This window comes from Corvus cornix, chromosome 2 (genome assembly GCF_000738735.6).
Source record: "Corvus cornix cornix isolate S_Up_H32 chromosome 2, ASM73873v5, whole genome shotgun sequence".
NCBI lineage: Eukaryota > Metazoa > Chordata > Aves > Passeriformes > Corvidae > Corvus > Corvus cornix.
Window position 1 is genome coordinate 10,467,318 of NC_046333.1, and position 25,317 is coordinate 10,492,634.

The 25,317-nt window shown below is 42.9% G+C and overlaps 1 protein-coding gene across 2 annotated transcripts in view; it reads right to left on the reverse strand.

Annotated features, from left to right (window-relative positions):
* Window positions 1-25,317, reverse strand: part of ADARB2 (adenosine deaminase RNA specific B2 (inactive)) — a 306,651-nt gene that overhangs the window by 15,849 nt on the left and 265,485 nt on the right. For both annotated transcript variants that reach the window (XM_039549516.1, XM_039549515.1), the window contains exons 6-7: window positions 22,352-22,503; window positions 6,305-6,473 (exon numbers count right to left, since the gene is read on the reverse strand). In XM_039549516.1, the coding sequence (XP_039405450.1) occupies window positions 6,305-6,473; window positions 22,352-22,503 (321 nt within the window). The remainder of the gene's footprint in view (window positions 1-6,304; window positions 6,474-22,351; window positions 22,504-25,317) is intronic.

Consider the following 25,317-nt stretch of genomic DNA (forward strand, 5'->3'; position numbering starts at 1 on the left):
CCCACTGCAGAGCCCCCCAGTTCCCTTGCTCCTGCCAGCTCGGGACCACCAGCAAGGGTGCAGGGAAATGTGTCCCCACGTCACAACCACATCACAGCCTCCACATGCTGGAGCATCACCTCACCACACAAGTTGTCTATGGCCCCTCCCTGGCACCAACAGAAAAAGGGATGATGAAAATACTGAGGAAAGGGTTTGGAGGCAAACCTACGGGGATGCAGAGGGCTGCAGCCTTGCTCAGGTCAGTCCAAGGCTCCTTGCCCATTGCTGAGACGTGGTGTGACAGCTGGAGCCCCTTTGCTGGTGTTTCTAGCACTGACTTGGACATGGGTAGACCTGAAGGGTGACACTTGAACCCCTTTGTAACTGACATGTGGAGAAATTCGCCTGATGCTTCAAAACATCTCAGGGAACTGTGTCCACCTGCCATGGGTGCTCAGGGACTGAAGTGTCTCCTCGGGACCTTTGGAAACCTTGCCCATTAAAAAGCACTGCTGACGAATTTAAAATCTTATTTTGATAAGGCTTTTTGTAAAGGCATTTTTTTTTTATTAAGAGCTTAAAGTCTTATCCACTTGGTGTGTTAACCTCCTGTACCACAGTTTCTATTACCAATATTTCCAGCTATGCTTCACACAACATAAATTGTTATTCAGGGTGGCACGGGCTCAGCAAGACACCTGTGGTGTTCCTATTTATACGACCATTTAGCTATTATTGGTTTGGAAACTGGAACTAGTGCATTAGTTCTTGATCTGTATTTTAACAGTGGGTGGTTTATATATGTTTTCTGGAACATACCTTGTGGTGAGAGATTGAAATTGAACTCTCAGTCACACAGAAAGGGGTTAAGAGAGAGAATTACAAACCGTGTGCACAAATCATCTCTAATTGAAGATCTAGCTGTGTTAATTGATTTTCATTTGCATTAATATGTAGCCTTTGAAGTAGCTTTTCTTAAGAGTTACCTTGTCAGGCTCAGCCTTCTCGTAACAATGGCTCTGGTCGACAGGCTAACACTAAAATAGATCTAAGAATGCCAATTTCTAACACTGACTTTTAGTCTTGCATTTCTATATGCTACATTTAAATACAGCTTAATGTGCTCAACTCATAAAATGCTACTTCAGACTCCCACTGGAAAATCCTGAAACAGTGCCTTAAGGCTACATTACCTTGCAATACTCTGAACATATTCTCAATAAAGATTTCTTCCTATTCTCTAGTTTGTGGGCCCAAATAATCCACAAACCTTAGCCACAGGACATGGGTAGACTGCTCATGCTAATGCAAAGTTTGGAGGTCTTTGTTATCATTTCTGTTGTTTTGTAGGTGAGGTATATGGATATTCAAGGTCTTATTTTACTTCTGGGCTTAATGTCACTTTTTTTTTGTGAAGTTTGAGGAAGTGGATGACCATTAACCTGGTGGCAAGAAAATACACAGTCTTTTACAGGTGACCTTTTTGAGAAGTGGTAGTAAGAAAACAATTTTAAGGTCAGAGCGTATAAAACAAACACTGAATTCTGGCTTTTATGTGCTGTTTGTGAGGATTGTTCCCTGCAAATCCTGCACAATGCAAAGTACATTCCTCAGCCTGCATCCTGCAAGGGGACGTCTGAAAGAGGACAAGTGACACTGCTTGTACATTTACAAATAAGTTTATCCATTCTTTATGTGTGTAGATGGAAATTTGCTGCACAGAAGGCTGGCAACTCTCCAAAGTAACTACATCAGCTTGACATCTAGTGAGCAACAACATCGTCTGCCCTGGCCAAAGCGTGAGGTGTTCAGTCCCCTGGCTGAGGTCTATCAAGGAAGAGGGTTTGGGGAAGAGTAGTGCAATGCAAAACTCCTGAGACACCCAGATAAGAACTAATTTTTGGAATAAACCTTAGTGTTGAATGCTTGCACCAAGATCCTCAAAATAACTTGCGCACATGGTATCAGAGGTGAGGTGGTGGGATGGGACCTGGGAATGCATGTTCATACTACGGGTCTGCTGTGCTGTGGGGTCCTGTGGTGGCCTCCTCCCTGTGCTCTCAGCACCACTGCCATTCCTTACCAAACCACCGGCAATGGCAAGCACCAAACCTTTCTGTGCAGCTACGCCCTGCAGAACACTGTGCTATTTCAGAATGGCTGACACTGAGAGAGATAATTTCTCTAGTTTTCTGCATGGAGGAAGAAGGAACCCAGGTGTTGGTGATGAGATAGATAAGCTTGATGAGCTCAGAGCACGGAATAGGAAACTTTGTACAGAAGGGGGGTGTGTATATTGCTAAATCTGAGTTATGGTGGGCCTAGAGGATGAGCCATGGTGGAAGGAGACTGGTCTGAAGCTCAGACAGTGTTTCCACAAGTCAGAGAAAAAACTGTATCAAAGGGAAAGTGGTTTCTCTACTCTGTGACAGACTCTGAATTTCCCTTGTAAGTCTGTCCAGAGGGGTGGTAGACTTAAGACTAAGTGCATAGATCTTTGATATTTTGTCCAGACTTTCATGTTTCTTCTGCTGCAGGAATAAGAAGCAGAGACATTTGGAAATTCTGATTTTATATATGCAATCATGTGATTGTGTGAACTGTTACCTGCAAATCTGGCACACATGTACACTCTGTGTGCTCTGGGAAGCCAGCAGGGAGGAGAGGCTCAGTGCTGGGCTGGCTGTGTGCACCTGGAGACCATGTCACCAAAGGGGACACAGAGAGACAGTGTCCCTGAGGCCCTGGGGCACCAGGGGGGGTGCTGCAAATCCCACCCCTGCAGCTGACACATATCAGCTGAGCACATACCAGCCCTGAACATTTCTGAGGGTCAGAGACAGAACGTAGTGCTGAGCCTCCCTAACGTTTGGTTGCTGTGTTTAGATCCTCAAAGAAGAGCGGAGCTCTAGAGATATCCTTGTTTCTTTTTCCCCTAAATGTGTGTGTTTGTGTGTGTGCAAACCTGCATGTACATGTGTGCATATCACAATTTTCCTTCAAACATTTGTCTGCTCCCAAACAGCGACTGCAGAGACTTCCATTAGCAGCAGCATTAACCTTGCACTGACCTTGTAATAAGCAAGGTGCGAGCTAGTCCTGTGTCCAGCGTTAGTGTGAGACACGGAGAAGAAAAGAGGTTTAATTTGGCCCATTGTATGAATTTTGCTGGCACAAAAAGCCTGAATTCTCTTAGGGCTGTAGTGTCTCTGTCGACATAAAGGTTTTAATATAGGTTATGATTAGCATCAAGGAAATATTAAATGACATAAATTTTTCCCCAAACAGATTATTATTTTTGAAACTATTTTTCCCATGTTATTGGTGCTTTTTTGCAAATGTATACGATGTACATTACAGAGGAGAATGAAGGTCAAAAGGTGTTAGTGTAATTAATGAACTATGGGCTACAAAATGTGGTTTAATCCTAAATCCTATGGCACTGAGAGCCTGAAGTCACTCCAGCTGCACTGTGAGGCCCACAGGAGCTGTGAGTGTAAAAGCTGATGCTCTCTTAGGGTGGGTTATTTGGGGATTCACAGACCCCAAACTTTAAATTTACACATATAAATGCATAGGTTTTAAAGCCAGAAGGAACCACCAAGATCTAGTGTGACCTCCTTTATAATGAAGCTGCAGAATTTCACCTCGTAATTCCCTGCCTGAGCCAAATAAAATGACTATTCATACCAGAAGAGCTTGTGCTTTAATTCAGTGAGGGAACAGGTATGATACCAGGGTGTTTATCCTGAGATCTCAACAAAGCCACAGAGCCCAAATAATGCATACCAAGCATCAAATTCTCTCAAACTTGTGGTGATAGTAATAAAAATGGCTCAATGTCTTTGAATAACAAATAAGTCTGATTAAACCACTCTCTGCTTATAGCTTTCCTGCGAGCAAGAAAGAACATAAATCGTTAGATACATGATTTATAGAATATGATTCGCTTTTCTCAGTAACTCTGTGCGTTCTTGGGTCTTTGATATTCTGATAGCAATGTCCTTTGCAAATAATGCAAAATGATGTATATTTTAGCAGCTACTGGCTAGATTCTCAAGAGGAAACATTCTCTAATAGCACAGTGCTCCTGAGGGACTTTTACAAGCAATAAAACCCAGAGCATACAAGCCAGATTTTTTTGTCAAATCTTGCTTATACAAACATGAATTTCAGTTTCAGAGATCTCTTTTCTTCTCACTGCAAGACAAGCCCAGATAATGTGCAACCAGAATCCTGTATCCTGCAGACATTTAAAGAGTCAGCTACCTGTGTGGTAGGGCAAATACTTGGAGTCTGAAACGTGGCACCAACACCACCCACTGACCTCTTCAGTGGGGCAGGAGTGGGAAAGGGCACCCACACAGCAATCTCCTTTTCCACTGAACTCCTTTCCTGCCTCTACTTTCTGTGATCAGAGGGGAAGAAGGCAGAAAACAGTCCTATATGTGGTGAAACAAAGGACAGGTGAAGAAACCTTTGATTTCTCCTCCTTACACATGAGGATAATAATGATTAAAAAATATCATAGATGGCATTTAATGTGGTAAACTGAAATTTGGGATAACGTATAATGCAGATGTCCTATCCCCTTTGCTTTGCCTCTTTTTTAACTCCACCCTACTGGTGAGAGTAAACATTTGCTCTAGAAAGCAGGGAATGATGATTGATTTTTTTTTTAATCTATGAAAATCCCAAGCTCATTTGAATTACATTTCAAATAATAATTAAAATTGCAGTTTTTCATGCAATATTGAAATAATACTGTCAATTATGAGAGCTGCAAGATTTTTTTTTATCTTGGAAAAATTTTGTGGTAGATTCTATTTTTCTTCACAGAAGAAAATGCAGTTTAGATATGTGTCAACAATGAAAGGATTCACTGAAAGTGCTTTGCAGATGTGCTTGGAGAAAACCCAGCTCCTGAGACTGTGCATTACTGTCAACATCCCCATCAATAGGAAATGTAATAGTGTTTGCAAAGCTGATATTTAATTCACTGGCTAATGACATTCAAAACCACAGAGAAATGCAATATTTCTATTCTTGAAATTAAATTTTTTTTGGTTTTTTGAGTCCATGTGAGTCTGAATTTTGAAAACCCAATTGCAACTACACAAAGTGCAGGAGATCCACTGAATACAGTTTGGGTTTTCTGTTACCTCCTTATGAATAAATGAAAACATTTCAGCAGAAGTTGCTCTTTATCCTTCATGCAAGCACAACAGTTGTGATAATTACACTTAGCAGAGGGTGGATTTTGTGAGTCTGGTAGTATTACCATTTGCTGGCTCACTTCTACATTTTTGTGACAAAATGGCAGGCTTTGCTAAGCTGACAGACTAATTTAGCTTTGATAGGTCATCCAGTTAAAGCTAAGAGCAGAATTTATGCATTTGGATTAAACAAATTCTTTATGATTTTTTGGGAAAGATTCTGTCTATGTTGTCCTTTAATAATTGGGCCAAATTTTTGAGTGATGTAATTTAACTGAGTTCTTAGGCACGATGTTCCAGCAGAGAATTTGATCATAGCATTTGTGTTTTTATAGCTATAATGTGATGCATTTTATATGCAGGGCTGCATCTGCAGATAATGTACATTACATATATACAAAAATAATTATGAAGTTAAAATATACATACATGCATAGATACATACTAATAGTGCAACACAAGTGCAACCAAGCACACAGATTTTGATTTCGGTTTCTGTTACCCATCACTTGCCATTAGTTAACACCCTAAACTGAGAATGGTGAATGTGTTTACATTTTATTTGTCACCTGGGAATAATTATGAAATATTTATTACATGGAAATTATTCTACATAAATATATGTTCTATTTACAGGACACAACAGAAACCCACAGAGGGGGGTTGTGACATGAGAGTTCTTCAATGACATTCAAAAAAGTAGAAATATTCCTGGTGGCTTTTAGGGCACTTTATTCAATTGGGTGCAGACAAGCTAAGTTTATCTGTATGATAGTTGGTTTGCAAGTTTTGGGGTAAATGATCCAAGAACAACAGAGTTGATGTATTTTATTTGCACAGTGAAATTCTACTGGCAAAAAAAGCTGCAAAGACAGTTTATATTTTTGTCACACTGTAATAAGCAACTAACGACCCACAGAGAATTTGGGAAAATGTCCTATTTACATTCTCTCCTATTTATATGGTCTGCTTTTGCATACAAAGGAGGTCTTTGTTTCTGCAGGGCTTGTCAGCACCTGCTGGCTGCATCCTACCGGTCACCATAATCCTCTGTGGCATCGAACTTCCACATGCAAAGACTTTTGCCATGTATATCCATCACATACCTGGCGATTTTGTCTGTGCAGGACATGGTGATGAGCTGCTCTCCCAGCAAGACGCCGTCCCACGTCTGTGCTGCGTTGTGACACCGGACAGGAATGGTCCCTTCTCCAGACTCAATCTTTGTGCGGAGATGCCCACGGTATTTCCTCACTATGTGCTTGCTGCTGTTCACTGGGCAAAATAAACACAAGAATGGCAATAATTGAATATTTTCTGAGAGGCTGTGTTGAAGCCATAGCTTGCATTTGCAGAACCACCTGTGGAGGTCCTTTAAATTTGATGAAAATTAGATGAAGTAACAGCCCAAGAAAGCAGTGCAGTGCAGAAAAGAAGGTGCTCCTAGCATGGTTGTCTTTTCACATCAATCAAAGCTAACAGAAAGCACACACTGAGCTCATGTTCATCTTCTATTTCCCTTATATGTTTAAAAAGAAGAGAGGTGCTCTGGTTTTTTAAGAACCAGTACAATTTCTCATTGTAGGGTTGAATTGTGATGGATGAGTATTTGAAAAAGCTTGGTTCAGTGAGTGTCATCAAAGACTCAGCTGCATGATGCAAACCAGTCCAATACTCTACTGTGATATTCAGTGACACTTCCTAAATAATTTCAGAATTGAGGTTTTAATTTGTTATCACAAAATTTCACTGTAAATTCTGAAAAGCTAAAGGTTTATACTCTGGATCAAATGCAAATCAAAACTTGCTAGTTGTTCATTGCTGGCTGAAATTCCTTCTAAAGTCTCCCTGAAGTGATGTACTCTCCTGCCTTGTGTCATACCAGGATCTTTTATCACTTCTGTGATATTATATATTTGAATGCAAGGCAGCTGCTGCTGGGGTGGCACAGGACAAGTGCTTAGCTGCTTGCCCTGTGCCATGATGAACTGAGTCCTGCAGATATGCAGTAAATACAGAAGATAATGACATTTCCAAAGCACTTCACCTTCATTTTTATGAAAAGAGAAAAACTGCAGTTCATTATCAAAATCACTCTTATGCTCTTTACACTGTTACTTTACCCCTGGGTATTTTGGTTGTAAAAGAACAGGAAGGAGCAGCAAGGAAATTCTCTGGGTCTGCTCACTGCCTCAACCTCAGAGGGTTTCACTGGAGGTTACCTTCTTCCTAAAGCAGACCTTCCACAGTTTCCCTCTAGGCCAAAGGAAAAGAACGAAAGACAGTACACGACTTAGTATTCAAGGAAAAGGAGTGCTGCATTTACAGACATGAGGCTTTTGCCCATATTTCCAACTGTCCTGTGTATTCTTCCATGCCAGCTCCTCATCTGGACCAGAAGGCTTCTACTTGTGAACATGATGCTCCTCAGTCCTCAGTGGGCTACAGGGCTGCCTGTACTTCTGCCACTGAGTAACATGAGTGTGTCAGAGGTTGTGGGGCTGATGGCACCTCTGGCTGTGAGCAGCTGGCTCTGTGCATGATCTCCAGTGCTGGTGGAAGCAGTGGATTGACTGGCTGCTGCCAGTGGGTGGTTTGCAAAAAGGGAGTGGAAATATAAATCACTTCAGCCTATTTGGATTAGCAGAGGCAGCAAACAGATGTAGAACAGCCAAGTCAACTGTGACCTGCTAGCACAGGGGCAGCTGAGCCCCCAGAAATCATTGCATCTTCTCTCCATTCCTGCTTTTTTAGAATTTAAGATGGGTGTGTATGTGCCAGCAGCGGGCCGGACCAGGTATCAAATGGATTGCTTGGTCATGACCAAAACTGGTTTCCACCCCAATTCAGTCTCCATCATATCCAAAATACTGTTTACAAATACTGTTACAGTATTGCTGCTACAGGATCTGAGTTTGGCGAGGAGTGGTTGTTGCACTGCTATCCCCACCAGCAGCCATATCCCAGCAGCAGGGGATGTGGGGGGACCTTGTGCCCAGTTGTCAGCACCTCACAAATCAAGACACTGCAGTAACCACCAGACTTGGAGTATTATGGCTTTTCAAACTTGAGTTGTGGGAGAAACTGGGAACAGCCAATGAAGAAACAAAAAAATTCAATAAGCAAAAATGCCAGAGTCTCATAAATGTCTCAGATCCCTCTGCTCTCAAATTTACTGGTTGTGCCAACACTGTCAGGAAACCATTTCCATGACTGTGTGTGCTGATCCCTTGTACATCCCTCTTGTCTGGGATGCTAAGTGCAGTATCATTCAGAGGATGCTCTTTGGACAGTATTAGCTATCTGGGAACTGGTCCATATTTTTCTTGGTACTCTGCGAGGAAACATTTTTTAAAACCATGAAACAGAGGTGAGCAGCATTTTTTACTATCAAACCACAGAGTCATGGGAAAGGTACCATGACATTTCAACAACAAAAGTAGAAAGCGATCACTTCTGCTTAGCGAACACATCTAGCTGAACAACAGTGAGAAATGTCTACCAAAACCACTTTGCCTTTGTCTGCACATACTGAGAAATGATGGCATGGCAGAGCGAGATCTCTGCCAGGGAAGCAGTGAAGGGTGACACAAGAGGCTATTGCTGTTTCAGCTGGTGGAAAGTTTGACTTTAAGCAAATCAGTTCTCTTTTCCTGAGCTTTCCCACAGGTATAATGAAGATAATAATGCTTCCTTCTTATGCAAATTAATTTAAAGGTACTGCTCAACAACTATTTATAAAAAACAGATGCTATCCTTCCAGGAAAGATCTACCACAGGAGTCCACCTGCTGGAAATCCCTCAGGATAAAATGATTTTTTACTGTTTCCTTCTCCAACTTTTAAGAAAAATACTTTCTCTTGTTACAATTTTCCCGTTTCCCATCTCTCTAGATTTTCCTCTCTTTCCCAGCTCCTGCTCTGAGCCTCCCCTCTAAGTGCCTTGATCTCCTAGATGACTCTCTTTTTCAGGCAATTCAGCGTGTTGATACACCCACATTTCCCATACATGCAAAGAGACATGTAACTGCTAGGGAATTTTAGTGACTGCAGTATAAGATGAGCAGCCCATCATTTACGTGGCTTTGATTTCACTACATAAATGTTACCTCAGTGAGGGGCAAAGCATCCCACAATATGCTGACAGAGATAAGGAGTGAATTCAGGGGAAAAAACAGCAGCAGGATTGCAAACAGCTGTTGAGCAGCTGGGGAATTTAAAGCACAGACCAACAGTTTTTGGGGAGAGGGATCCAAATGACTTCTGCGAGTTTGGGGGGTCTGTTTCTTTCATTTGTCATTTGTCTGTCTGATCTTCTCAGGACCAAAGGAAGCACAAAGGCCAAAGTAATCCACATCTGGTTGTTCTCACAGCATCTCAACCCTGGACTGCAAGTACCAGAAATTGAACAGAAACGGAAAGTTTCTAAAAGCACTTAGGAAGTGTGTGCAAGTGCACTGATAGTCTCAGTCTCTGAATGCTCATATTGACTCAGTGTCCAGCTTTGCTCCCTGTCCCTGCGCCCTGCCCACAGTGCAGCTGGCATTGGCTGATAGGATTCAGGCATCTGTGGCCAGTGTACACTCACCCCAGGACACACTCCCACAGCTCTGATAAGGAGTTTTAGCTGCTCAGCTGCTATTAAATTCAATGAATAGGGTGTGACTCAAACCTTGTGCCGTGCTGCCTGTCTCAGGCTGCTCACATTGCTGGGGTAGTTGGGACACATGCTGCAAAAGATCATCTGTGGCATTTATATAAAATACTAATAACCCAAAGCTCTGAATGCTTTCAGATTGCCAATGATTAAATAAATCCAAATCTGCAACTGGAACACACTGAGTTCTCTTTTAGCATTTCATTAAGTAGCACAGGAAGATATAAACAAAGGAAAGGATGAGGCTCTGTGAGTTTTGCACTGAAGCTGCAGACAGACTTCAGCCCATAAGCTGCTTGTCAGCAGTAAAAAACGTGGTCCACTTACTGTAACAGCCTGCTACAGATCATTTTAATGCAGTCTCAGAAATATATTTATTTATGCATCTTAAAGTCACAAACTACAGCCTACTGCTGTTCTGCTGTTCAGTATGATCAAAACATCAGTGACTATAAGCATTTCTGATCTTTGCTGTGCTGGTTCTCCAACTGCTTAATCTCAACTAATTGCAGGGGAGAAGGAGTCTGTGGATGCCACTTCAACCAGAACGAAATGTCAATTCAAACCGGAATTGGAAAGGACAAATTTAAAAATAATTTGGAGTGGGTTTATGATGTGTGCTACACTCAGATGTGGAAATTACTCCTGAGAGTTCCTAAGATAAAAAGGTGCTGGATTAATTACAGGATTAGAAATGTACACAGACAGGTGCATTGTATTGAAAATCAGTGAAACCTGCTGATTTCAAGCCTCACCCCTTATTTTCATATTTTCTTCAGGACCAGTTCTAGCTCACATGGTAATGAAAAAAGCCACTCCATATTTATTATTTAGTTAAAGAGTGAAGAGGAAATGGACAGTGATTAAACAGAATCACACGAGTAAGATTCTGTCTGAAATCTTGCATGACTGCCTCAGAGGTTCATTTTCTGTTTACCTGCTTCAGTGGAGGCTGTTCTCTCTTCAGGAAAGAAGAAATAAAACATTTTTTTCAGTGCTGGACCCTCCCCTCCTCAGCACGGTTTATAAAGCTTCCTCAGAGCAGTGTGAGACAAAGGGGTGGAAAGAGGAGTGTTAACATCTGACTGCCTTTGTATTTTGATGGTTGTTAGAGATGCACTTTCACCTACCAGATGCTGAATAAATGTGCAATATTACTATTTCAGAAAGTGAAATAGTGTTGAAGTGAGAGTCACAGCACAGTGAATGCTCTGGATGTGTCTCCTCTGCTGGGCAGGGTGGCTGGTCAGATAAATCCCTGCTGCACTGTGCTTTGGTGACCAGCAGAGAGCCAGGCTGAAATGCCATGGGCCAGCTTTGGAAAGCAAGAAACTTTAGGAGTGTTCTGAAAGAAGTCTGGATTTATGGAAAGAAGGGTCTAAGAGCTGCCCCTGCAGTGACTTCAGGGATGCGTCCTTCCCAAGAAGGAGCACAAGCCCCTGTCTTGTACAGGTTAAACAGGATAAAAGCCTGTTGAGATGAATCCCTAAAAGTCAAGAAATGACTTTTAAATACAGGCCATGACGGCTGTTGCATCTGAAAGCAGTCCTAGGAGAGATTTGCTTGCTCCCAGAGCCATGTGGCCCCCATCACGCTGTAGCAGACTTCAGTTCAGATCTATGGTTTGGACAGAATCATTAAGCCCCATATACAAATATGAATGCTGAGTATGTACTTTATCTAACAATGTTACAAAACCTGGCACACCTGTAATTTTTGGAACTGAAATTAACATTGGAGATTGAACTTCTTTACCTTTTCCTTTCTCCCTGCATCTTTTCTGGCAGAAATACTGTCTTTGGACAGTAGTCCCTAACCTGACAAAATCCATGACCTGATAAATGATGTTACCTTTGGCACATTCTTCTTTCTTCTCTGCATTAATCTTCAAATAACAATTTTCACTCTTTCTACTTCTTCCTTAATTTTTCATCTGACAATTGTTTCTAGTGATGTACTGACAAGGTGTGAAAGCAAAGTCAATTTGCCCATCTGCAGGTTATCAATATGTGGCATTTAATCCAGAAAAAGCAATGAAGAGAAAACTTGAAGTTTCAATTCACAAGAACAGAAAGGAAGTGACTGTGGTTTTTTCCTTATCTGCTTTAAGTACCTATTAATTAAATTATTATTTTTGGATTCAATTGTGGTGTTAGAGACAGTAACTGTAGGAAGGGTGTAAGAATGGTATTCCAGCATATTAATGTTTATCAGTGAGTGTTTTAATGAAAACTTTTAATTTTGGTCCATCAAAATGCCTCCATATATGATTATTGAGGGGAAAAATTTAATCTGTTCAGATGACATAACACTTTTACAATGAGTTTTCGTTATCTTTGTAGGTTAATATGGAATGTATTGAAAGTTCATTCTAGGGAGAGGTGCCAAAATACCTTCATTGAACCTATGCTAGAGCAGAGAATGTCACTCTAAAACATGAAACCCATTTTACCATCAGACTAACTTCTACGTAAGCGTGGAATCTCAGCAGGCTTTAATACCCTGAGAGGAAAAAAAATCTGAGAGAAACAGCTCAAAGCCTACAAACAGGTTTTTTCTAATGTCTGTCTTCAAGGAATGCCTGGGATCAAAATGTGAGCAACTAGTTTAAACTCACTTTAAAACAATTTTTTGGCAGCAAAGTCATTCACAGCCTCCTCTGAGAGTTATAAATGACTGTTCCAGGCAAGGAGGAATGAGCGGTACTGGCACAGGTGTCAGGGAGATCCTTTGTGCCACCTACAAAGCCAGGCTGTGGACTCCAACCTGCTCTGGAGTAGAACAGCATTAGTATGTTGAAGGCCAAAAGTACAAGATTTATCAGTGGGATTAAGATTCTGGGCATGTGGCAATCAAGGAAAGTACAACTCAAGCACTTCAAGATTATTATTTTTAATTACTAATTGCTCCTCTCATCTAAAATCAGACATGTCCCGCCGTGGCTTTGAAAGTGCAGCTGCTCCCACAGAGCAGTGTCTAGAGATCTGGCAAAGGGCTGCACTGGTGCTGTGAACTCTGTGAGAAGACTTCTGCCTCTGAGGCCTGCATCAGGCTTGTCACCAGACAGAGAGGCCACTAGATGGTCTCCAGCAATGCACAGCTCATCTTTGTGGAGAGATGCTGCTGGTTCCCAGGTCAGCAGCTGATCAAAGCCAGTGGCTGGAGGCTGCATGTGGAGAGTGAGATGCTGCATCCATCAGAGACCAGGGAGAACCAGCTATTCAGCCACGTCCTAAGCCATGCATCATTGTATCTTTCTTTTTTTTTTTTTTTTTTTTTGTTAATGAGAAATGTTTTCTCTTAAAGCTAAGCTTTATCTTTTAAATATACTTTGTGTGAAAATTGTATCAACATCACTGGAATCACCTATTTGGTGACAATTCTCTCCCCTGCCATATTTTAATCAAAAAGTTTATACAAACATAAAGAGAATGTGTTATTCATCATAACCCTCTTTTATCAACAAAACATGCTGTTATTCATGTGGCTTTGGGATTTTGTTGCTTTTGGGAAATTGAAATCTTCAGGGATGGTTTACAGAAAATGTTGTGAAAGAAGTCAGCAAAATATGAAAACAGAAAATGAACCCCATGAGACAGAAACAAGAGCCATCTGTCAACAAGGTCAACAGATTTTCAGCCACACTGTAGTTAGTATGAGTCTAGAGAGGCTGTGGTTCCTGATGCATCACCACATATATTCTACTTCAGCTTCTGGAGCTTTGGAGTCCTGTGGTTTCTGACTGAAGAAATTAAATCTTGATCGCCAGGAAATGGTTCCTGTTGGCCTTAAAAATCTGTGATTTTAGTTGCCAAATTATTCTGAATAATTTTATAACAGTGCATAGAATCTACAATGTTTTCCATTTTAATATTCTACTCTCAGCATTAATTACCCTTTCTCAGAGCTGTGATTGTTGGATACCTTTTATTCCCATTTTACAGACATAGAAATAGAAATTACCAGAGTGAGGTGAGTTGCCCAAGACTGGCCAGAGAAGGCAGCTTGCAGGATCATGGTTAGAATTAAATTGTTTGTTACTCATACAGATGTCTTCAGATTTTTCTCCTAAGACTCCAAGAAACTCCCCAGAAGTCTAAGGACTTCCAGAACTCCCACAAATCTTAACTGGACCTGGAGCTGCCTAATAAGCTTTCTAAAACTCAGCTTATGAGTTTTACCTGTGATTCCAACTCAGTGGAAGGGTAAATTAGAGTAAATTAGATCTGAGTGGGTGTAGTTTTCACCCACAGAGACTTTTCCCAACTATGGTTTGATATTTTCCACCAAAAAAACCCCCGTGCCTTATTTAGGTGAGTATCTTTAGTAGGCTGTGGGATGTCGGGGTGGAATGGGGGAATGTCCAGGAGCATGTGGTCTCTTTTTCCCTGCTGCAGAGGGCTTTGGAGACACCACTATTCCTTGGGCTGGACAAATTTGGGGACAGGGAGCAATTTCTTGGTGAAATTTTCTACTACTATTCTGAAAACTTCTCAGGCATGGTCTTTTGCTGATTAATGCAGCCTTTTTGTCACATCTGAACATTGCATCTAAATGCAGTGTTTTACAAAGCAGCAAAACCCATAACAAAGCAGAATCAATAAATACAGTGCAATGCCCTTCGGCAATTCAAGCATTCTGTTAAAATTAGAATCTGATTATAGCTGTGGAAGCCTGTTTTCCTGAATCCTAGCAAACACATTTTGCTTTACATGAAAGCTTTTCAAAGCTGTGGCCAATGCTGGCTCTGAGCAATCCATAGTTTTCAGCATATTCTTTCTCTTTTCCTGGATAGACACACACTGCACTGACATATACTTCTAAAAATCTTATTTTCTACTTTAAACTCCCCCTGAAACAACAAAACTCAAATAAGCAAAAGCAGCCAAGAATATCACAAGGAGAAGGAATTGGGACATTTTCAATGAATTGTCAAAGGCAAAGAGTTTTCTCATGATGTGTCAGTTCTGACAAAGTTTTAAAACACAGAGTTAAGAAAGGGAGCTGTCTAGCTCAGCTGATAGGGAATTCACTGATCCAGGACTTGGGAGACACAGATTCAAGTTTTTATTTGATTCTAAGTGGCCTTGAATGAAAATGCTTACCCTGAACTAGGCATGGGAGGAAATCAAATAGGGTTTTTCTGCCCCTTGTTACTGATGACCAGGAGATATGAGAAATATAAGATGCAATCCCACTTTCACACAATTATTTTCTTCTAAATTTTGCCTGACACATTTTGGTTTCTTTCCAGCCAGTCAGTACTCTGAGACCTGAAATTGTCCATGAAGTGAAGTTGTTATTCACCAGTCAACTTTAGCAAAACTCCACTAAGAACCTAACCACCCAGCCTGGTGGAGATTAATAATGGAATATAAAGCAACAGCAAACTTTTACAGGTTGATTAATTGCACTGAAAGCTTCAGGACTCCAGTGTAGCAAAATGGGAGCCTCTTTCCAAGGTGCATTCTGGGCTCTAGCATGACAATGCCAACAATAAAACCATGAGTGCTTTCACAGCTCTCCTAAGCCTGGACACCACTGGTTTCTCTGGCAGGTTTAGGGGCTAGAACTGAGCTTTGGGATTGGCAAAAGGTTTATCATGACAGGCCATGTAAGGCATCACACCTCTCCTTTGGGTTACCAAAAGTGATGGGATTTCCAGAACACGTGGACCACATACTTGCAGATCCTCTGGCACTGCTGCTCTGTCTGAGCAATGGGTCCATCTGAGCATTGAGATGCAACAGCTGCTGCTGCTGCAGCTTTTCCCTCAAGTGGCATCAGAAGAGCTCAGGGTTCACAGCAAAGGGCTTGGGCCAGTCACCATCTCCATTCTGGTACCCCTGACATGAGTCTTTCCCCCCTTTTCCCTTCTCTCCCTTCCCTGCAGCCTTGGATGAGCGAGAGTGAGTAGGAGAGGCTGGGGGAGGAAAAGCTTCTTGCAGCACCGGAGATGGCTCCAACCAGTGCCTGTAGGTCCTGTGTGGGTGTTGTGCATTGGAAGAAGCAGAGGGGCTTCACTCATCTTGAAGAGTCCCTCCACCCCTCACAGGCTTTATGTCGCTGTCTCTCGCCCACTCCCCATCATAGCTGAACATCACAGACCCACTCTCCCTCAAACTTTCCCATACTCACTGTGGCCCTCCTGTCCCAGGGTCCCACTGATTCCTCTCAGCCACACTTTCTTCTCCTGAAATCACTTTGCCCACCTTCCCCAAAAGAAGAAAGCTCCCCCACAGTGCCAGCATGGATTTATTTTAGATGCTGGGAAGAAATCTTTGAACTGTCTACATACAGCACCACCTCCACACCTGGAAAGCCCTGAGCTAAATCAGACCACTGCTCAGGCCTGCAGTGCTTATGGGGACAGAGGACCACCACACTTGGGCTGGGCACTGTTGTCACCTTTGCCCATCCGGGCCAGGAGCACACTTCACCTCTGCTGCCAGCCATAGGTGAAGTGTGTAAGTGATGGAGAGATTTAACCAGAGGGAACTGACCTGTGACCATGCTTTCCCTACCAAACTAACATGAGTGAAAGCAGTCACACTGAAACACATTTCAGCAGCCTGGGAAGATTGAGTTAGAAAACAGGGCAATTACATATAAACCTAATGCCTGCTAAGAGTCCTGAGCAGGGACACAAGCTCCTCGACAGACCAGCTTCTAGTTAGCTGTAGAAAGTCACTGCATTTCCTCTGTGTTTACTTTGGTAAATTGAGGCTGGGTCAGTGGCACAAGCAGAAAGGGCCACTGCTTCCACAGAACTTGACCTCAAAGGAGGATGGCAAAGAGTGCTGTGCTCATATCTGAACCCAAACCTTTTGGATAAGACCCAGCCCAGTCTTAATGAAGTGAAAGGACAATTTCCTTCCACTTTCTTTAATACTAATTCCCTAGCCTGTGAAGTAATGCAAGAGCCTCTTGCTGTATCTGCAATTTCTGCAGCATCCTTTATATGACAAAGCAATCTGGGCTGACCACAATAATTCACCTAGAGCTAGGATTATTTCTCCTGAGGCAGTATTCAGCACTACAGCCTACAGTGGTGTATGCATTTTTTAGTTCTGTGTTACTTCTGGGCATGGTTCTCTATGATAATTTTGTTCTGGGATCCCCCAAGGTATTGTTCTGCTCGGTCATATGAAAAATAGGAAAATAATGCACTTTCATCCCAGTTCCACAGATGCGCCATTCATCAGCATAAAATCAACTTTGCAGCCTAGGAGGAAGCTGCACCATGCACCAAATAGCTACGAATTTCCAAGATGGTTTCCCAAACTGCATCAGGCCAGCAGCCGTGACGGAGAGATGCGAGACCTGAGAGCACTTGTGCAATGGGAACAAAAAATAGTGTCCAAGTCCAAGGGATGACCTATGGTTATCCTCAATTTTTGTAACTGGAAAGTTAATCACTTTGTTAGAACCTGAATTTTCTTGTAGTTCCAGATATCTAATTTCTTTTCAGATCACTGAGTTACTTAGATGGCTCTTCTTGAAGTGCTTTCCCCTTTTATCATCTACTCACAAGAACAGAATTTGCCCATTTACACAAAACATGGGATTGGTAAAAGGAAGGCAGAGATTTCTTGCCCTTGCACATCCAGAAATGTTCACCAAACCCATTGGTTTGGGGATTGATTCTAGCCCAGTGACTGCCATAAGTATCCTCACTGTATTTGCATCCTGATAGCTCCCTGCCGGACTCTGAATGCTGAGCTCTGGGGCTGAGACTCTCGTGACAATTTTGGGAGATCATTTGGGTCCACGTCTTGGAGACAGACAGACTCCTTAGAGGGTCCCTGTGTGAATCTGGCCTTCTCCAGCCAGTCTGCTCAGGATATGACTTTCAGAGATCTGGTTTGGGGATGATGCAACCTAGGCCAGCCCCATCTGGACACGGAGTGCTGAGTTACTGGTGTGAGCAGGGCACCCCTTCCCCCCCTGGATTTGGGGGTTAACAGAGCATTTTTTTCTGAGAATGGAATGTAAAATCCAGCAGCCAGAATCACAAGCAGGGAAAGCACAAGTCTGCAAAGTGAAAGCAGACTTGAAGTAGAGAGCACAAATATGTCTCTCTGGGTACTCTTCAGTTCCCCAACTCTCTGAAAACTGCAGTGCACATCTCCTGACCACATCACCTACCAAGGCAATGATCTGGCTCACGTGGCTGCAAGCGGGTCCTGCCTAGATGAGAGCTCTGTCAAATGTGTGTGCATGAGAGCTTCAGCACAGCTGTAGGTTAATAGACAAGCAGGAGAAAAACCCCATGTGGAGCAGATGCAATGGTGTGTTTCAGACCTAAAGGAAGTGTGGGATAAAACAGGAGCTGGGCTATCAAGAAGGCAATGGCACAAGGCAATACAGCATGTTAGCAGGAGATAAAAAAGCAGCCCAGGGGAGAAGAACTGAGAGAAGCCCTGGGGCAGATTCTGTTTGTCTCTTTGACAATCCATGTAGTGAAAAAGAGAGAGCACATCTCTAGAAAAAAGATGGACAATGAGGTAAAATACTGCCAGGGAAGGAGGAGTGGGGAAGTAGAGGATTTCTTTAGCTCAAATTTTGAAGCAATTCATTTTGCTTTCCAAGAGACTTAAAAAAAAAGCCAATGAGTCAAGAAGCACTAAATTAGCTAGGATGGTGCTCTAGCAAATCAGGAGCTTGATTATTCTGTGGTTTGGCCTAGATTTAGGAGAAAGTGTAAAATATGCAACAAATACTACAGGGTGAGCTGCCCCCAGGGCTCCACCTCAGGAGCTGGAGCGTGTGCCATAATGGGAGCCAGCAGCCCCCTTAGGCCCTTCAGGAAACCCACGTTAATTGATGCCGTGATACTGCCCTTAGGAGAGGTCAGAAACCCAGGCACACCTTGCTCAGATGTACACAAAGGGAGAAGGCACCATACAGGGAGATGTCCCAGGCTCCCTGACCTGCAGCACTGAACTGAAGCAGGGGAAGAAGCTGAGTCTGTGAAGGGGCAATTAGGGTTGTGAGGACACTGGGAACATGTTGCCTTTTCACCATATAGCTGTGCTACAACCTTGAGGCTGACCTTGGAAAATTATGAAAAGGGTCTTGGGAAGGAGACTGACTGGAGAGAATGAGCCAGGACAAACCCATAAAAAGCACCTGAAACATTTCCCAGTCTCATATTCCTGCATCATCTGACCTGGCTGGTCTCCTCTCCTGCTTTCAGCTGCTCTTGCCCCTCTCCCCTCAGCCTCTTCCCCTACTCTTGCAGGTTGTACCTCCTTCCAAAGCTCTGACTTCACTTCCTGTAAGCGCTTCCAACCTCCTGACCTACCAAAAATGTTAGAAAACCCCTCCATGCTCAAAGCAGCCCGGTCCCACTGGGTTTTGTCTCTCTTTTAGAGCTGCCTAAGGATGTATCAACAAACAAGTCAGTTTATGTCTGATTCAAAAAGAGCATCTCTGCAAATTAAAGTGAGATTCTATCTCCTTGTCCCTGATCTCTTACTTTCCTGCATGAAGCTGGCATGGATGTGGGCTCCCTGGACCTCTCCTCTGCATTGCAGCTGTCAGTCTTTCACACATGTCACAAACTTGGTACTCTGCTCTACCCAGTAACAAGTAAACTGGGTTTCAAAAGCATGCTAGCTTACCTCCTCCCTTACCAGAACAAAGCTCGTAAGAAGGAAATGTGAGGCCTCCCTGAGGGTGCTGGAAAGACACGGTGGATAATAGGAAATTTTTGGAAGGAGATTTGAGAAGTGGATTTTACTCACTCCCTATATTGATAAAGGCTTATCATATTCCTTCTCAAAACCAGGAACCACATGGTGAGGCGCTGGTTTTAAATGTTAATGCATCTTTAGAGAATAATCAGTAATGTTTGATGGCTTGTGCTAGCTCTAGGAGAGGTTTCTTTGTTGTTTAAGAAATGAAGCAGCATTCATCTGGAGTTTCTTGTCATTACTGGATGAAAGAAAGGTTATTTCTTTAGGAAAAAAAAAGAGGAAAGAGAAGATCTGAATGATAAACATTATAAAATACTTATCTTCCCAGATGTCTCTGAGATAATGTGAGCTAAAAGGAAATGCTTATCTCACTGAAGGACAGCTTTTGGCAACATGGGTTTCTACACAGTGCTGAATTATTTTAAGAGCACAGGACAAAGGTAGAGAGATCTGGTTAAAAGAGTGAATTATGAGCCAGGTAGAGCATCTCTTCAGGTCCTGATACTGAATCTCTGTGTAACCTTGGCTAAGCCACACAAACCTTTCTGCCTCAGCTTCTGCTTGGGACAATAATTGGTGTAATAGCCAACAGGAAAATTATTTTCATGGTAAGTTTACTGTTTACTGCCTGTGTCAGGTACTGTGTGATTATATATTTTTAAACACAGCTGCTTGTATATCTTGTTATCTATAGAAGCTCATTAGCTGGAAGATTTATGTGGTCCTTGAAGAAATCCATGAGCCAAGCAGGGTTCACCTCCAGGGCTGGGTTCAGCTGCATATAAACAGGCAGCACTGGCTGTCATCTGCCCAAAGCACCAACTTTCTCATGCAAAGAAGAGCAGAACCCAGCCTGGACAGCCTCCGGTTGCTTTTGAGAATGGACCACATTTTAAAAATAATTACAGATTTTGGTGCTTCCAACTGTGATATCAACTAAGGGCTGCCCTAGGAAGCCTGCCTTCTGGAAAACATGAGTGCCTTTAACCAAACATAAAGCCTTTTTAGATACTTCTTGATACACCTATAAAGTGGAAGGCCAAAGATCACTATTGTTTTTTGATATTCATAAGCAGCGCCTTTTTTATTTTTAATTTTGATTTAAGATGATGCTGTATCTTTTAATTTTGTTAATTCATCAGGAATTTGTCAATTTGATTTTGTGTTTTAAACACTTACTTGCTTTTGTTCATTTTATAAACCCTCCTGGCAGAATGTAGAAATCATGTCAGGCAAGGACCACATTTCCTTCCTGAATAGGTGCATTCTGCTTTCTCGCCCCAGCAAGCTGCTCTTTCACACATGAAAAAAAATTCTATTCTGGACAGAATAATACCTAGTCATTAATAAATAACTTATACAAATAAGAAATCACACAGGAGTGAAACTACCATCTGATGGATTTGCCTGTGAGGAAGTGAGGTCGTTGTGTGACCTTGGGTGATTAATTTTACATTCCCATGTCTATGCTTCCTCCTCCATCCATTCTTTTGTCTTGCCTGCTTCACATTCAAGGTAGTCAGGGCAAGGACTATTTCTCATTATGTGTACATTTGGCAGCCAGCACTATGGACTTTGCAGCACTGTTAAATGCATGTATGAGGAGCAGTACCTGGGGCAGAGGTAAGAGAGTATTTTGTGCCTTGTGTATTGGATCATGGGGTGACAGGCATGTGATAACAAGCCACAGATCTCTGGAGTCCCCTGTCCCTTGCTGGGGGAATTCCATGTGGCTAGGCAGGGATAAAGCTGGTGCAGTGGAAAAGCAACAAGGATGTGCCTCAGCCACGGCAGGGCAAGGACAGGGACATGCATGTTTGGGGAGTGATGAGGTGAGAGTGCTGGGTCATGCGCTGGAGATGGGATTTGTTGTCACAGACAACAAGCTCTGCAGGTCTGTGGGTGGCACACACTGGCTCAAGAGCCAATTTGTTTATCTCATTTGCAGGATCACCTCTAGAGAAGAAATCCCTGGAAAATCATGTGTTTGCCTGAATGCCATAGGTATGGTTGTAGGGACTCTAAGGAAGGCTTACCTGGGGGACTCCAGCTAACCCATCTGCCATGCAGTGACCATGCAGTACATTTGACATAGGCAGGATGGCTTGGGAAGGATCCTTTCCGTAACGATCTCGCCATTATTTGCTGCAAGTGCAGGTGATATTTGGAGAGAGTCTGACGAACAATCAATACCACAGATGTGCTGTATCGTATCATATCGTATCATATCATATCATATCATATCATATCATATCATATCATGTCGTATTAGTGCTCTTCTTCAGACTCCAGCTGTTGCAGCCTGGTTTAGTGTAAATGCAACCCTTGAACCCATATGTACTGTGCGAATCCTGAGTAGAGTCTATGTATCTTCAGTTAGAGCCCTGATCCTCTGGTCCAGCCTCTGGCTGTGGCTTCAAGGATCTCTTTGATCATGGGGATGCTTTCCAAAACACTTATTTACTTTTAGGGTTGTATGTAGCAAGCAGGAAATGCAGGCTTTAAGGGATGTATTCCCCAGCAGAGCCACAGAGCCCCAGGAGTGCGGACCTGCCTTGCCAAGCTCTGATTTTCCCTGCACACCTTTCCCAGCACATGGGACCAAGCACCAGTTGCACAGACACACACACACACACACACACACTCTCTCTAAAGCCTGTAGTGTTTTTGCTTTCAAGTGAAACACTTTCTGCCAGCAAAGAAAGAGAGCAAAAAGAACTGATCTTAGGAAAAAACACCAAAAAAAGACAAAAGACGCACAAAGGAGAAAAAGGAGAGGGAAGATTATTTCCTTACAGTCGGTTGTGATTTCGTAGGGGGAGTTGAGGCGCGCGTCTCCGCAGGGTGAAGTGCTCACATACAGATGGAACAGGATGTTCTCCCGCAGCCTGTAGCCTCCTTCTTTTAATCGCACGAAGATTGATCGCTCCCAGTCTTCTCGCCGTTTGCTATAATCACAAAAGAGGTTCCAGGTCATTTGTTACATGCCAAATCAGAAACATTTCTGTGCTGTCTCTCTCTCCTTTTCTCCATCAGCTTGTTTGTTTGTTTTTATTAGCACCTGGCATCATATATTTTGCCTAGTGACAACAAGAGAAAAACAATAAGCTTCTCTGAGTGAAGAAATGTGTGAAGGAGATCAGAACTGCTAAAGGCTTTTGGCTTCCGTACCTAAGATATATTCTAATGATAAAATGTGGATTTTTGAAGGGCAACTCTCCTTCCTTATGCACAGATGCATAAACATACTGATTTTAAAGTGGTTCTGGTGCATGAAAAAGGAAAAGTTCTCTTGGGCTCTCATGTGAACACATCAGCTCTGCTGATCACAATACCTAGGCACATGTTTGAATCACATTAACATCAATCACCACAGATGAGATGTGTGTTCATATGCTCCACTGAAAAGGGCCTCTAACAAAGCACCCAAATTTTATGACCACTGCCAGCCCTCCCTTCTCCCCAGGTGTTGCCCTTTTCCCTCATTCAACCAGAGCCACCTACAAATGCTCCACCTAGGCCAGCAGGGTCCTCTTGGTCACTTGGCATTTTTGGAAATCAGAAGCCATCTTAAGAAGGGTGGACAAAACTTGCGCGGGCTTTTCTCAGCTGAGTTGAAAAAGATACTTACCAAGATGAAGCTTTTATCTTTGCAGTGGTTCAGCAGCTAGATGGGGATGCAGTGCACATATTCCATTAGCAACAGCTGCCCGGGAGGCCAAACCCTCCCAGTGCTGCTGTTTGCAGCAACAGCACAGCATTAAGGCTCTGCTGCTGTGTGGTTCCTCCGATGAGTTACATTTAGGAAGATATGGGTAATTTCTGTGACAGACAGCTGCCTCTAATACATGTATTTGGGTGATGGTCACGATTATAGTTTTGAAGGTGAAAATGTGATTGGTGAAATTATGATGAGACTCCTTTCCCTTCGATGGCCTGGTCCTTCCCTCAAAAACTTAAGGGTCTTTTTGTAGGAATATCTCTGAACAGAATGGCACCTGCAGATAATGATTTTCCTAGGATGCTGTTAATAAGCTGGAATCCCACCCGTTTAATTCACTACAGGACAGCCCATTAACCAAGGCGATTTCTGGCTATCTCTCTGCCTCCTGATACTGCAAACAGGGGTGCTTTTTACTCAGCCTTTGAGCGAGTCCTTGGCTTTCATCCAAGCTGCCTCTGCCTGTTTTCTTCCAGTGCAGCCTCTGTGCTATTGAAGCTGTTTGGCTGTCACTCTTCCATGGTTTGGGTGTTTTGTCATTTTTTGATGCCAGGATGCGTTTGCTGTCAGGAGGAATTTACAGGCACATTAGCTTGCCTGTCAGGGACAGGGAGTCACACCGGCTGCCGAGCTGGGGCTGCCACATGCAGCTCCTTCCTTTTCTGCTGGCTGTGGTGGAATTTCCCAACTGCACTAATTATATTATCGCCCTGATACAAGTCTCTGAAATAATAAAATCTCTGTAAGTCCTGCTGCTTGGACTTTAGAGCAATTGCAGGTAGTTTTAAATAATTCACTGCAAAATCAGCTGGGAGAATACAAAACTGTGCAGTCCAAATGCCTGCTATTATTACATTAAATCTCACCAGAATGTGGGGGGGGCAGCTTGCAGCACTTGGAGACAGTTGCTATGTAGGGTTGGAACAGTAATGCTTTGGGCTGGATTTCAGCAGTTCAGCCTCCATCCTATTTTCACTGGTCATTGTTTTTCACTGATTAACCTTGCACTCTTACCTCTTTCTGAGCACCAACAAGAGTCTGTGGCCAGTGTGGCTGCCAGGCTGGGTGATGGACAGCTGCTCTAAAAATAGTTGGCAGGGCTGGAGGGCAAGGCAGCTTGACTCTTTCCTCCAGGAGGCTGAGGTTCTTCATATCACATAGGGTCCTGACCTGCCTTTGGGATGGTTTTTTAGGAGATGACCTCAAACATGAGGTTCATTTCTGCACTGTGGCCAAATATGCTTAATAACAAAACTGGAAAAGAGTTGCTGGAAAATTTTGGGTTGCAACACCATCTGCCATGGCTTAGTAAAGATTCTTGTGCGTGGGACGTTTGGGGTATTTCAAAGCCCAGGAGGACACAGGGATCTTGTAGAAATGGTCAGGTGAAGCATGAGATGCACTTTTGCTAAGTCACCTCTACACCAGCACCAGCACCCTTGTGCCTTGCCTCTGGGACAGGTGTTTTGGACTGTGAGGGAGAAGATGACTTTGCAGTAGCAGTCCTTTACAATGTCCTTTGCACAGCCATACACAACCTGCACAAAGCAATGGAGAGAGGAGCCCACAGTGAGCCTACAGATCCCATTCATTCAGGGGGTGGCATTAAAATGTCATTTCTGCATGCTGGCAGTGGCTAAAAGAGCAGAATTAATCCCTAAACCTTTGCCTTTTACGAATTTCTGTGGGAGTTAGGATTTGAGGCTGATTCAAGAGAAATATTTAAGAATGTGCTCAATTATAATCTTGTGCTTAAGTTCATTATTCAGCATAACACATGGCCTATGTTTTGAGCTGACTTCAAGAAGATACTTAAGCACATACTTCTGAAGCATTTTGGTGAAACAAAGCCTGACAAGCAGAGGAGCTGTTTTTGGCTTGTAAGTAAGTGTATGTATAGGAAGTTTCTACTACTACATAGTACAAGAGAGCATCCCAGACAAACTGACAGCAGGCTTAGTAGATGTGTAACGAGCAGCTGGTTTTCCTGGAAAAAATAACGGGACTAATTAAGACTATTCCTTGCTTTTTATGTATAAAA